General features: G+C 44.7%; 1 protein-coding gene across 6 annotated transcripts in view; it reads left to right on the top strand.

Annotated features, from left to right (window-relative positions):
* The window catches only part of LOC122843261 (cytoplasmic dynein 1 intermediate chain 1), a 65,471-nt gene that overhangs the window by 38,277 nt on the left and 13,456 nt on the right, over window positions 1-13,738 (top strand). For all 6 annotated transcript variants that reach the window (XM_044137894.1, XM_044137890.1, XM_044137889.1 and 3 more), the window contains 4 exons: window positions 1,652-1,798; window positions 3,516-3,629; window positions 3,885-4,018; window positions 4,984-5,128. In XM_044137894.1, coding sequence (XP_043993829.1) covers window positions 1,652-1,798; window positions 3,516-3,629; window positions 3,885-4,018; window positions 4,984-5,128 — 540 coding nt within the window. The remainder of the gene's footprint in view (window positions 1-1,651; window positions 1,799-3,515; window positions 3,630-3,884; window positions 4,019-4,983; window positions 5,129-13,738) is intronic.

The raw sequence follows: 13,738 nt of genomic DNA, 5'->3' as shown, positions 1-13,738 counted from the left end.
CTTTTCAATCCACTGTAGTTGTTCAATGTGATTCAGACCTTTTAATATAGACGTTTTGTAGTTTAGGTGATTATTACCCTCTCAGCTTCTTGTTAACAAGCCCGACAGCATCTTGGCCATGCAAGCCTGGCTCGTAATACACGCTTATAAAGCCTAAAACCACAATCCCCTTTTGTCACACTGTGTAAATAAAGAAAGGGCCCTCATGGCAGCCGATGAGCGACTTTATTTTTATCTCCAAAAGCTCAGTTTATTTTGAGTCTCGACATCTGAGGCGACTACAGAGCCTTTCTTCTGGACTCGGAGGAGTCAAAATCGCAAAATAAGGACTGCGTAGGGTTTTCTTTCTTTCTGGTTTGTTTTCCAATCACCCTTCAAGATGAAGTGGGGTTTTGGCTGCTTCGCACATGGTGTGCTGGAAGGGATGGACGGAGAAGAAAAAAAGGAATACTATGACTGCAATGTGCATTTGGTCTTGGTCATAGTTTTGCCTACTGGTACTGTGCTCAATGCTACAAAGGTTAGTGGAGGTTCTCCTGGCAAGTGGTCATTGTGGCTGGATCTTTAATTTTGTTTTGGGCTAGCATCACAATACAAATTTTTAGCAACATCTATTCCACTAATGCATTAATATTTTACACTGGAGCTGTAAGAATACCAAATTTCAATTAGTCATGAAACCGTTATTACTTCAATGACTTCCTTGTTAATACAGTGATTAGGAGTAGGATTCTGATCATTATTGACAAATTTAGTCTCCAAGGACACGCTAAGCTGCCTTTGTAAGAGCCAAATATCTGGCATCCAGTCTTGAAGACCAATAAATGTGTCAGCTGAGCTCCGTTTAATAAATCTACGACCGTGTTAGGCAACGACGCTGTTCCAGAATGCACCCTGCATCTTGTAGTTGCTCTGTTTTTAATTGAGATTTGTGTCTGAGAGCTTCACTTGGCGCTGTTGTGCTTGTAAATTATTTCTCCTCTCAATTTGTTAAAGCGTTACACCACTTACCATCCCGTTGCACTAAGCAACGGGATGAAACATTTTCTCATAATTGAGTCGAGGAGATCCTTCGGTGACCCCGGGGTCAGGGGCGGTTGGCTATTCCAAGCAGAAGCCAATACGGTCCAAGCACCGAAGAGGAACCAAAACTCAATAAGCGCGGCAATGAGGGGTTGGAGGGAGTTCAAGGGTGCGCTCGTGATGGAGGCTACGCTGAGCGCTTCAGTGGCTGCTGGAGTTTTGATGCTGTAATGTGAAACGGCTGGGGTGGACGGGGTCTACAATTCCCCTCTTTGTCTGGTCTCCACCGCAGCGTCACCCCTCTCTTCTCTCCTCAGCAGACCCTCTCAGTGGCCAAGCTCATCATCTCCATCTCTGTCTGTTTCCCCACGACTGCCACCCATTTCGTTGTCACAATGACTGGTTTCAACTCCCACCCAGTCGAGCATGACCGCTTTAAATTCATATTGTTCGCTTTACCTCACCACCTGATGTCTCGTCTCATAATTTCACCAGTCCAATGCAGTTTAGCACTCGTATCTTTTCTGTATTATCTAACAAATATTTTGTAAACCATCTGTGTGTTTATATTAATGAAACACACAGGTATCCCTTTCCCAAAAAACTCTTTCTTCTCCTCTCTTTTCAGTCTCCAGTCGTATCTGTTGGTTTTGCTAAGTTTCATCCGAACTTGGTGGTAGGAGGAACTTACTCGGGACAGATTGTTCTGTGGGACAACCGGAGTCACCGCCGGACCCCGGTGCAGAGGACCCCCCTCTCTGCTGCAGCACACACTGTAAGGCCCTTTTTACATAACTTACTGTTAAAAACAAGAAAAGCTGCGTTTCCATTGATCAGTGGATCCAGTGCAAACTGGAATTACGAAAATAAATTTTGTTAATACACTAATTTAAAAAAAACTATATTTTTTTTCGCTAAAAAACGACTTTATTTTTTGGTTGTAGCAAAGATAACAAGAAGAGGTTCTTGGCACTGCATATTTTCGTAATGACTGAACAAACTTATTCATGTGTGATTCTAATTGGAAACACCGCAATTGTGAAATTGTGTTTATTTATTTATTTATTTTTTTTTACGTCAGCTGAGTATTAACAAAGTTTTAGCACACATTTCTTATGGAAAAGCAGCCACCGATCAGTTCTATCTCAGCTTCCGATGTCTACAAAAAGAAATACTGTTCAGGATCAGACTTATCAGTTTCTTTTAGACAAGAAAGCATTGGTATTAACTAAATATCACCTGGAAATATCAAGATGTTGATTTGAATAATTATGCTCCAGTACAATGCTGGTTGAAGCAAAATAGACGGTTCAACCGTCAGGTGCAAAACTCAATTCTCAAACATGACAAAGAATATTTAGGAATTCATAAAAACACACAACAATAAATGGCAACAAAAAAGTCAATAGTTTCGAAAAGTTAGACAAAAAGCAGAACATACAGCTATAGTTTGTGAAACACAAATTTATTACAAAACAATATTTTGTGAACTTTACATAATTGCTGTAGACCCAGCAAAACCAGATTTATGCTAATACTACTTTTTTCTGAAATGTTGTCTTTTATAAAATATGTTTTCAGACCTTTTTGTATTACAAAATGTTCAGTTTTGTAAATGTCATATTTTGCATTTCAGGGGAAAAAAACCCACATCGAACAGATTGCTCAGTTTAACTCCAGTGAACTTGCTCACTCTCAACAAATTACCAATGCATGGACACAAGCAGCAGGTCCTTTTATAGTCTTATCTGCAGAAGTCATGTAGCCCCTTACAATGCCTTCTGTACTGTAGTCTTGAAGAGATTGCCGCTCTAGTCCTCTCCATTTAGTGTAGTCTAGCTTACTAGCATGGTGCTGATTGCTGAATGGGCCTTTTGTGCAGCCCAGCAGACAAATCAATTACTGGCCAGTAATGATATAATGGCTTCACACACTCATGGATTTGAACAGCAGCACATGTCCCAAGCGTAAAGGGATTGAAAAGGACCACTGCACTCTGGCATGCAAGTTGCCTGTCAACCCTCTGTGCTTTTGGTCCTTAAAGTATCTCATTATGTCATGTGTTTCACTGATTAATTACATAATAGGAATAAGGGTGTTTTAACTAATTTCATATTATTAATAGCAACTTTCAAAGGTTCAGAATACGATTGTGGTTTTTGACAGCCTTTTGCAGTTACTCAGGAATTGTCTGAGTATTTAACACACAAGATAGCAGATTTAAGAACAAGTTTCATGTTATTAATACATTTAAAGGTTTAGAAAGCGATTGTGGTTTCGACAGCCTTTTGCAGTTAGGAATTGTCTGAATTTTTAACACACAGGATGCCAGATTGAAGAACACTTAAATGCTTCCAGGCAAAAAAATATTTTCTGGGATTTTGTTTAGTTTACTTGGTGGATTTGTCAGAGATGTTACTTTAACGAGAACTGTGGTAACTGCAGCACATTGTTTCGCCCCGCGGCTGTGTTTCTGTACGTTACTTCAACAGCACCCGGTATATTGCGTGAACGTGGTCGGCACCCAGAATGCCAACAACCTGATCACTGTATCTACAGACGGGAGGATGTGTTCGTGGAGTCTCGACATGCTCTCTCAGCCTCAGGTAGTGAAAAATGTCACTCATCAGACACGCAGTTCCCACAACCTGCCAGAAGGACTTGATGTTAAGAGATGTACAGGGAAAAGCTGCTGTGGCTCAGTAGTTCTTGGATGTTAAAATGGAGCAAAATTCTTTTTTTTATTTTCCCCTAAAGGATTTCTTAAAAACTGTTAATTGTGGCTATAAATCATGGCTTTATGTGTATTTGAAGGCTTTAAAGTGCATAGCTTACCAAATCCATGACATTCCTGTTTGTAGGAGACCATGGAACTTGTGTACAACAAATCCAAACCTGTGGCGGTGACAGGTATGGCTTTCCCCACGGGGGATGTCAACAACTATGTGGTGGGGAGCGAGGAAGGCACCGTGTATACTGCATCCAGACATGGAAGGTGGGTGAAATGTTTTGTGCTTATAACTTACATTTTTTTAGCTAGACCTCTGATGACCAGTTTTAACAGCCCTTCAAATACCCCATTTTTAAAAAATCAGTAAACACATGCCTAAGCCCTAAGACGCCATGACAATCACAACACTCTTCAGTGTGGAAGAAAAGGAAGAGGACTCAGTGTTAGCTATGAGATGCATGAAGTTATTTAAAATGAATATTTTCTCTATTCATTTTGTCAGCTGTTAATTCTGGCACCTACAAGGTAAAAGTTTACATTCTCTAGGAAACAGAGCCGGCTGTTTATCGTTAGCAATGCTAACTGAGCTGGTTGTTATCTATGATGCTGCAAACAGCTAATAGTCTACATGCTGTTATCAGTTTGTCTAAGCAAAAGCAAGAAAACATATATTTTTTATGTTAAATATAGTTACTATAGAAATCGGTATCCACTGGTCAGAACAACAACAAAGTCCAGATTGAGGTTAAACATAGGCGTATAGCACAAGAAAGGAACCACAATAAAAAAAAAGAAAAAGGTTTCAAATGTAATTATTTTCTCAAATTAGACACATTTAGGCTTGTTTCCTTTTTGTCACTTTTTCAATACATATTCTATGGATCAATGTAAGGAGAAATCATCAGCGGGCGGCATGTTTATAGTTATTTCTTTATTCATTTGATTTTTTTTCCTACTGGCCTTGGTTTTAACAAGATCTCATTTACAAGAGGAAAAAATTATGCAAGTAATTATGAAGTTTGACTGAATTAAATAAGCTAATGAAATATGAACTAGAAACAAGAGCTGCCTTAAGACGAAGATTTCACTTTTTCTTTCAAGAGGAATTTGAATTGTGCCAAAAGAATCAAAATGCTCTTAATGCTTCATAAGTTGGCTGATTCCTTAGTAAATAAAAAATTGCTATGTAATTTTTAAAACTAATCATCAACGTTCGTCGTCTTCTCCAGTAAAGCGGGCATCTGTGAAATGTTCGAGGGCCACCAGGGGCCGGTTACGGGAATCAGCTGTCACAGTGCAGTGGGCACTGTAGACTTCTCCCACCTCTTTATTACATCTTCCTTCGACTGGACTGTCAAACTCTGGAGCACCAAGGTACGCCGTGTGCTAGTCGATGTGTGTGCGGGTGTGTGTGTGTGTGTGTGTGTGTGTGAGGGAGGGAGAAAATGGCAGAGGGAGCAGATGTGTGGGGGGTTGATTGTGGTCTCTGAAAGGTTACTTAGAGGGACTCCTGAGAGAATGAGGGGAGGGAGTTGAGTACATTGGATGAACAACTATTTGAAAATCAGTCTTTCTCTTGGTATTTGTGTGTTGCACAATAGCGTGTGTGTTGCAGTAAGCTCTTTTCAATGTGTTGTTGCATATGTTGACTGTGTGAGTGTACTGTGAAATTAATCAGCAGAAGCCAGGAACTCTGATGACTGTGACCTGAATTCCTCCTCTCAGATGTTGTTATGCTCCAAGGCTCAGTGCTGTCCGGAGAAACACTGATATGACAGTTTCTGTTAGTAATAGTAAAGAAGGGATGTTATGTTTATGTCATGCTGGTAGTTTTTAACAAGCCCACATGCAGAACACAAGACAGGAGAGGTAGGATCAGTGTTAAATGATTTAATAATGATCACACAATTATCAGCGAGAATCAGGATGGTCTGGTCCAGGGGCAAAGACAGTGACGGCAACAATGGTTCACTACGAGGAAAAGCAGAGTGGTGAGTTCAGGGGGCGTGGGAAAAAAGGAAATCTTTCTGGGAAAAACAGGCTGATCTTACTTGTGGCAGATGAACGGAGTCTTGGAGGGGAAACAAAGTATGTCCGGGGTCTCGGTTCTTGGTGGGTCCAAGAACAACGGAGGAGTGCGGCGGGGAGCGGACAGGTAGGCTCGGGTGCAGCGGAGAGACGGAGGAGTGGTACGGCCGCCAGCCGTGGAGTCCAGGAGATAATTGCAAAACAACGGAGAGGTGAGTCTGGGAACTCGGGCAACCTGTGGGTACCTTCCACGGCGTCACGAGGGTGGTTCATAAACCAGGAATTCAACCGGGATCTCATCAAAGGATCACCTAAAAGGCAACGGAGTAAACAAAGATAATGACTAGAATGTTCAAGACAACTAGAAACACAGAGACGGGCTCAGGGGGCTCAGAGGTACCGTGACTGGCTAACACTCAGGCGACGCTGGACTGGCGGCCAACTCCTTAAATCTGCACTGATGAGGATGATCCTGAACAGCTGGATGATGATGCCCCGCACTCCAACCAGAACCTGTCGCCATCTGGTGGTAAAAAGGTGATACGGCGCACAGGAAATCCCACCATGCAGCCAGGACCCCGGAACACAACAGTACCCCCCCCTCAACGGTCGCCACCTGGCGGCCTAGATGAACTGGAAGGCAACGAGGAACGATAGTCGGAGATAAGGGAAGGGTCTAGGATGGAAGAACCAGGGATCCAGGATCGTTCCTCCGGACCGTAGCCCTCCCAATCGGCGAGGTACTGCCAGCCGCGACCTCGCCGACGGAGTCCACGATCCGGCGGAGGAGCAGGATGACCATCAATGTCACGGGGGTGGAGGGTTCGCTGGAGGGCAGAGCGTGCTGGTCTGGACAGGTTTGATCTGGGACACATGGAAGGTGGGGTGGACGCGGAGGGAGGCGGGCAGACGGAGACGGACAGCAGACGGACTGATTATGGTTTCGATGGGGAAGGGACCAATGTATCGGGGAGAGAGCTTTTTGGAAATGGATTTGAGTGGAATGTCACGTGAAGAAAGCCATACCTGTTGACCTGGGATGTATGTGGGTGCTGGTCTTCTCTTCCGGTCGGCCAGGCGCTTATTTCTATCTGCAGTGTGGTTGAGGTTACGGATAATGGTGTTCCAGACTTCTGACAACGGGCGGATGTGATGACGGACTGAGGTGACAGAAATATCCTTTTCCTCTGAGGAAAGAAGAGGGGGTTGATAACCAATGGAGGCCTCGAACGGGGACATACCGGTAGCTGCTGAGATGTGGCTGTTGTGAGCGTACTCCACCCAAGGGAGGAATTGGGACCAGTCAGAGGGGTTGGTGGAGGTGAAGCAGCGGAGGGTGGTTTCCAGGTCCTGGTTGAGCCGTTCAGTTTGACCGTTGGTCTGGGGGTGAAAGCCGGAAGAGAGTGAGACAGATGCGTTGAGAGCCGAACAGAAACTTTTCCAAACCTGAGAGATGAACTGAGGACCTCGGTCAGAGAGGATGTCTTGTGGGATGCCATGGAGTCGGAAAACGTGTTTGATCAGAAGTTGAGCGGTTTGAAAAGCTGTGGGTAACTTACGGAGAGGAACGAAGTGGCAGGCCTTGGAGAAACGGTCGACGATGGAGAGGATGGTGGTCATGCCCTTGGAGGGAGGTAGGCCGGTAACAAAATCTATTGATATGTGAGACCATGGCCGTTTGGGGATGGGGAGAGGTTGCAGGAGACCAGATGGTGGTTGGTGAGAGGTTTTATTTCTGGAACAGATGGTGCAGGCTTGGACATACTCACTGACATCTTTATGGACAGAAGGCCACCAAAACTTGCGGTTGACGAGTGCAATGGTACGGCTTATTCCGGGATGTGCCTAGAATTTAGAGGCATGGATCCAGTGGAGAAAACGGGCTCGGACTGAGACAGGAACGTAGAGCTTGTTGGGTGGACAGGTGTCGGGTGCAGGTTCTGTTAACTGAGCTTGTTTAATGATGTCTCATCTCCCAGGTAACGGTGGCGACTGTACAACTGGGAGGAAGAATAGTGGCAGGGGCCTTCTCGGAATCATCAGATGAATACAGGCGGGAAAGTGCGTCAGGTTTAATGTTACGGGAACCAGGGCGATATGAGATGGAGAGATTGAATCGAGAGAAAAATAGTGACCAGCGTGACTGACGTGGGTTGAGCCTCCGGGCAGACTGAAGGTAGGACAAGTTCTTGTGATCGGTCCAGACCAGCACCGGATGCTCTGCTCCCTCCAGCCAATGTCTCCATTCTTCCAGGGCTAATTTTATGGCTAATAGCTCCCGATCTCCCACATCATAGTTTCTCTCAGGAGGTGATAATCTGCGGGAAAAAAAGGCACATGGGTGAGTTTTATTGTCGCGAGGAGAGATCTGAGATAAAACCGCACCAACACCGGTGTCTGAGGCGTCGACTTCGACAATGAACTGTCGGGACGTGTCTGGCTGAATCAGGATAGGTGCGTTGGCGAAGAGGGCCTTGAGGCGTGAGAACGCCGCTTCTGCCTCCGGAGTCCAACTAAAAGGGATTTTGGAAGAGGTTAGTGCAGTTAGTGGTAAAGCTGTCTGACTGTAGTTTCTGATAAACCGGCGGTAAAAGTTTGCAAATCCGAGGAAACGTTGGAGCTGCTTGCGGGTTTCGGGTGTGGGCCACTGCAGTACCGCCTGGATCTTTTCCTCCGTTGGCCGTACCTGTCCGCCCCCTAATATGAAACCCAAAAAGGAAACGGACGGCTTGTGGAACTCACACTTCTCAGCTTTGACAAATAGTTTGTTTTCGAGTAGTCTTTGGAGAACCATGCGAACGTGGCGTTTGTGTGTCTCTAGGTTCTGCGAATAAATGAGAATGTCATCCAGGTAAACGAAAACAAAGATGTTCAGAAAGTCTCTTAAAACATCGTTTACTAGGGCTTGAAAAAATGCAGGTGCATTGGATAAGCCAAAAGGCATCACGCAGTACTCGAAATGGCCAGTAGGTGTCTTAAATGCCGTCTTCCACTCGTCACCCTTGCGTATGCGCAGAAGATGGTAAGCGTTTCTCAGGTCGAGCTTAGAAAAAACTGTAGCACCATGCACTGGTTCGAAGGCCGATGATAATAATGGCAGGGGATACTTATTCTTAACTGTAATATTGTTTAACCCTCTATAGTCAATGCAGGGTCTCAGGGATCCATCTTTCTTCTCTACAAAAAAAAATCCAGCTCCTAGGGGGGAAGATGAGGGACGGATTATACCGGCTGCCAAGGACTCTTTTAGGTATTTCTCCATAGTCTCTCTTTCAGGTCGGGAGATATTGTATAGGCGGCTGGTGGGTAACGGAGCACCCGGCAGGAGATCTATGGCGCAATCATATGGACGGTGAGGAGGGAGAGAAAGAGCCTTGGACTTACTAAACACAGGAGCGAGGTCGTGGTATTCAGCAGGGATTGTGGAGAGATCGACCGGGTCCGTCTCCTGGGACTCAGCCGATGAAGGACCTGGGGGAACAGCTGACCGGAGACAAGATGAGTGACATGAAATGGACCAGGATTCTAGGTGCTTTTCGGTCCAGTTTATTTGTGGGTTGTGAAGTTGTAACCAGTGGAAACCTAAAATTATGGGGGAATTGGGTGATGAAAATACAAAAAATGAAATAAACTCACTGTGGTTACCAGAAATGATGAGGTGAAGTGGTTTGGTTTTATGGGTGATGTGAGGCAGCGTTTTACCATCTAATGCAGTGACTCGCAGTGGAACAGGTAGTGGTTCGGTCTCTATTCTCAATTGTTTAACCAGGGAATCGTCGATCAGATCTTGTTCGCAACCGGAGTCGACTAGGGCGGATAGAGAAAATGACTGGGTCTGAATCAGAATGGTTGCAGGCAGCAGTAATCGAGGAGAGTCCTTTTCGTTGGGATGGTCCGCCAACCTCCTCGCCTCTACTGGCGGACCGGGAGGTTTAAACGAACGGGACAACTAGCTAGGAAATGACCCGGGGAACCACAATAAATACAGAGTCGGGCTGAAATGCGTCGCTGGCGCTCTTCAGGAGTCAGGCGAGTTCGACCTAACTGCATGGGCTCGGGTTCATGGGAGACTCGGGGCGGAGAAACTGTAGAAGGGGGAGCGGAGCCACCGAGGTGTTTAAATGGTTGGCTCTTGTGACCCCAATCTCTCCTACGGGACCGGATTCTATTATCCAGTCGGATGGTCTGGCTAATTAATTCCTCTAGGGTCCTTGGTTCTTCAAGAGTAGCCAGCTCATCCTTAATGTTTTCATTTAGCGCGTTATAATATGCGCTCTTAAGCGCGGCTGGGTTCCAGCCTGTCGCCGCAGCCTTGATGCGGAAATCAACAGAAAATTCCGCCACCGTTCTATTTCCCTGTTTAATATTCCATAACTCTCTGGAATTAAATGACTGGTCAGCATCTTGACAAAATACCTGTTTGAACTCTTTTATAAATTCATCAAATGAACAGCCATAGCGTGCTGGATCTGGGAAACGAGCTTCGGCCCATAACAAAGCTTGTCCCGACAACGAGGACAGGACGTATGCAATCTTGGAGCTGTTGTAAGGGAAGCTTCTCGGGGAGTGATTAAACATTATAGAGCATTGAAGAAGAAAACCATTACATTTTTTCCGGTCACCTGTGAATTTTTCGGGTGTAGGTGGACGGATCTCAGAAAACGTGGATTGGATCTCCGGGGCTGGGTTTGAAGCTGGAGCTGGGTCTGAAACTGGAGCGGGATCTGGAGGAGAAGTTTGAGGGGCTGAACCTCGAAGGAAACGGGTTAATTCAGACAGTTGTTGGTTAGTTTCAGTTTGGATTCTATTTAACTCTCTTAATGCGTTTTCATGAGTTTGCAATGTAGATTGTTGTTCGGCTAAGGCTCTCCGGATTGCGTCTGCTGGGCTGATTTGTTGGCCTGAGTGTTCTGTCATGCTGGTAGTTTTTAACAAGCCCACATGCAGAACACAAGACAGGAGAGGTAGGATCAGTGTTAAATGATTTAATAATGATCACACAATTATCAGCGAGAATCAGGATGGTCTGGTCCAGGGGCAAAGACAGTGACGGCAACAATGGTTCACTACGAGGAAAAGCAGAGTGGTGAGTTCAGGGGGCGTGGGAAAAAAGGAAATCTTTCTGGGAAAAACAGGCTGATCTTACTTGTGGCAGATGAACGGAGTCTTGGATGGGAAACAAAGTATGTCCGGGGTCTCGGTTCTTGGTGGGTCCAAGAACAACGGAGGAGTGCGGCGGGGAGCGGACAGGTAGGCTCGGGTGCAGCGGAGAGACGGAGGAGTGGTACGGCCGCCAGCCGTGGAGTCCAGGAGATAATTGCAAAACAACGGAGAGGTGAGTCTGGGAACTCGGGCAACCTGTGGGTACTTTCCACGGCGTCACGAGGGTGGTTCATAAACCAGGAATTCAACCGGGATCTCATCAAAGGATCACCTAAAAGGCAACGGAGTAAACAAAGATAATGACTAGAATGTTCAAGACAACTAGAAACACAGAGACGGGCTCAGGGGGCTCAGAGGTACCGTGACTGGCTAACACTCAGGCGACGCTGGACTGGCGGCCAACTCCTTAAATCTGCACCGCTGATGAGGATGATCCTGAACAGCTGCGGATGATGATGCCCCGCACTCCAACCAGAACCTGTCGCCATCTGGTGGTAAAAAGGTGATACGGCGCACAGGAAATCCCACCATGCAGCCAGGACCCCGGAACACAACAGTTTATGCTTTATAGCTTTTAAACAGATAAGATTCCTAAATGCATTACCAAAATCCGTCCATCCATTTTCTGTACACCCTTGTCCCTCAGAGGGGTCAAGACAGGTGCTGGTCATTACAAAAATATCTCTTGTGATTCTTCCTCGAAAGTTACGTCGGCCATCAGAAGGATCTGTGATCCTTCTGACAAATCAACTAACACAAACCCAAACATTTTGTTCTTTAGGTTTATCATGAAAAAAAATAAGTTCAAGAAGATAGGCAAATGTAAAGAAATGCTAAATGTAAACCTAGGAATATTACAAAAAAAAAAGAGAAAAACTCTAAGAAATTTTATTCTCAAATTTATGAATGTAAAGTCACACAAAATCAGGTTTCCTAAGAGATTAAAAAATTTAAATGAGGGTTATGCAAGTGGTAAGTATTATATTATATCTGCCAATAAATAACTTTGCCATGGTGTTCAGTCCTCCTGAGCCTTTTTGCATGTTTGTCACATTACAACAACATATATGTAGTACATTGGGAGTTCATGACATGAAGTCAGACACAAAATTATCCATGGCTTTCAAAATTATTAAAAAAAAATATATACAAATCGAAAAAGTGTGGTGTATATTTTACCTTCAGGCTTCCTGAGTTAAAAATTTTCTGCAATTACATCTGCAAATCTTTTTTGGTATGTCTCTACCAGCTGGGGATTGAATCCAAATGCACACCGCACTTTTCAGATTTAAAAATAAAAAAATTCAAAACCACCTTCTTACTTGTTGTTGTTGCATAAATTTAAATCTAAATAGAATATGCAACATGTGAAAAAAATACAAAGGCTGTGAATACTTTTGAATAGGGCTGCAAGCCAGGCAGAGTCTACACATGTTGTAGAGATATCTACATAACATGCATTTTGGTCTTCGTTGCTTGTTATGTTTTCAGCACTTAACCTGACAAACGCGCAGAAGAAATGCTTTGCTTCTGTGTTCACTGATGTGTTTGTCAAAGTCCCTGTAAACCCCCCGAAAGCTCTGACAGGACGGCGCTGGTGCATTCAGAGAATCAAGAGGTGGGCGCTCCTCCTCTCGGTGCATTTGAGTGACCTCGTCCACTCAGGGCATTTGCTCTCCCTTCAAACGAACGTGATGAGTTCCATTTGGCAGCATTTCGACGGCGGTGAAATCCAAACAGTCACTGCTGTTGTCAGAGAGAGGCTGGATAAGAGAAACGTTGGTTAAAACACTGACAGGACATTTTTGTGCTACTGAGTCTGACGTTTTTGTTCTGGGTGATTTTACGTGCCGCACAGAATTACTTCTGAGGAATAAGAGGAACAAAAGGTACTGATTACAGAAGTTAGTAGGAGGAAGTAGACTAGGGATTCTAAGTTAAAATTATTGGTTTAGAAAAGCTGATGTAGACTTAAAAAAAAAGAAACCGTTAAGAAAATCATCTTTATAAAGGCTTGCTGAATATGATAAAACACATAATGAATTTCCCATTATACCTACAGCCTGATCCTGGATCATGTTTTACTTTTCATACTTGGCTGCGACAGGCCATAAAACATTCTGATGAATTCTGGCGCAAGTTTGCAAGCAGGCAGTCCATAAAGCTCAAGCAAAGAGCCATGTGACACATATTAAAACATTTCTGCGGATTTTCATCAGGAGAGTGTGTTATTTTTTCAGGATTTGGGAATTCCCTCTCCTTTGAGGGCCACCGCAGGAATGCATGTCTGTCTCTCTTCCAGCATAACCCATGTTTGTGTGTGGGCAGGCACTTACCTGGAGGTGTGAAGGTGTGTGACTACAGACACACCGCATATGTCTCTCATATATCTTAAGAAGGCAGTTTTTGCTGGGGCTGAAATCCCCTAGAGGTCGGCCTTCAATCCTCCGGTTGCTCACGCACTGGCAGATCGACTGAGAATTGTTTTCCTATTCACTTGCACGTTTTCCCTCACAGTTCAAAAAGGCTGTTGTACAGAAGCCTGCTAATGTTTTTACTCTCAGCGGTGCAAATATTGTGGCTAGCGAGACCGTTCTGCGCCGGGCCAGAGTTTGAAAATGTCGCGACAGCTGGGAGTGGGTTTATGATTGTGCATAACTTGAACCGTCTTGCTCTCTTGACCCCAAACCCAGCGTCTACTAAGTGATTGGATGAAGTATAATAATTCCACTTCTGCTCTCTGAAGAAGTTAATTAAAGGCCTGCATCACTGTTAGTTCAGGTGATTGTTGAA

Source organism: Gambusia affinis, linkage group LG14, assembly GCF_019740435.1.
Source record: "Gambusia affinis linkage group LG14, SWU_Gaff_1.0, whole genome shotgun sequence".
Classification (NCBI taxonomy): Eukaryota; Metazoa; Chordata; class Actinopteri; order Cyprinodontiformes; family Poeciliidae; genus Gambusia; species Gambusia affinis.
Note: the sequence above shows the minus strand (reverse complement) of the source record. Positions and strands in the feature narration are given on the sequence as shown.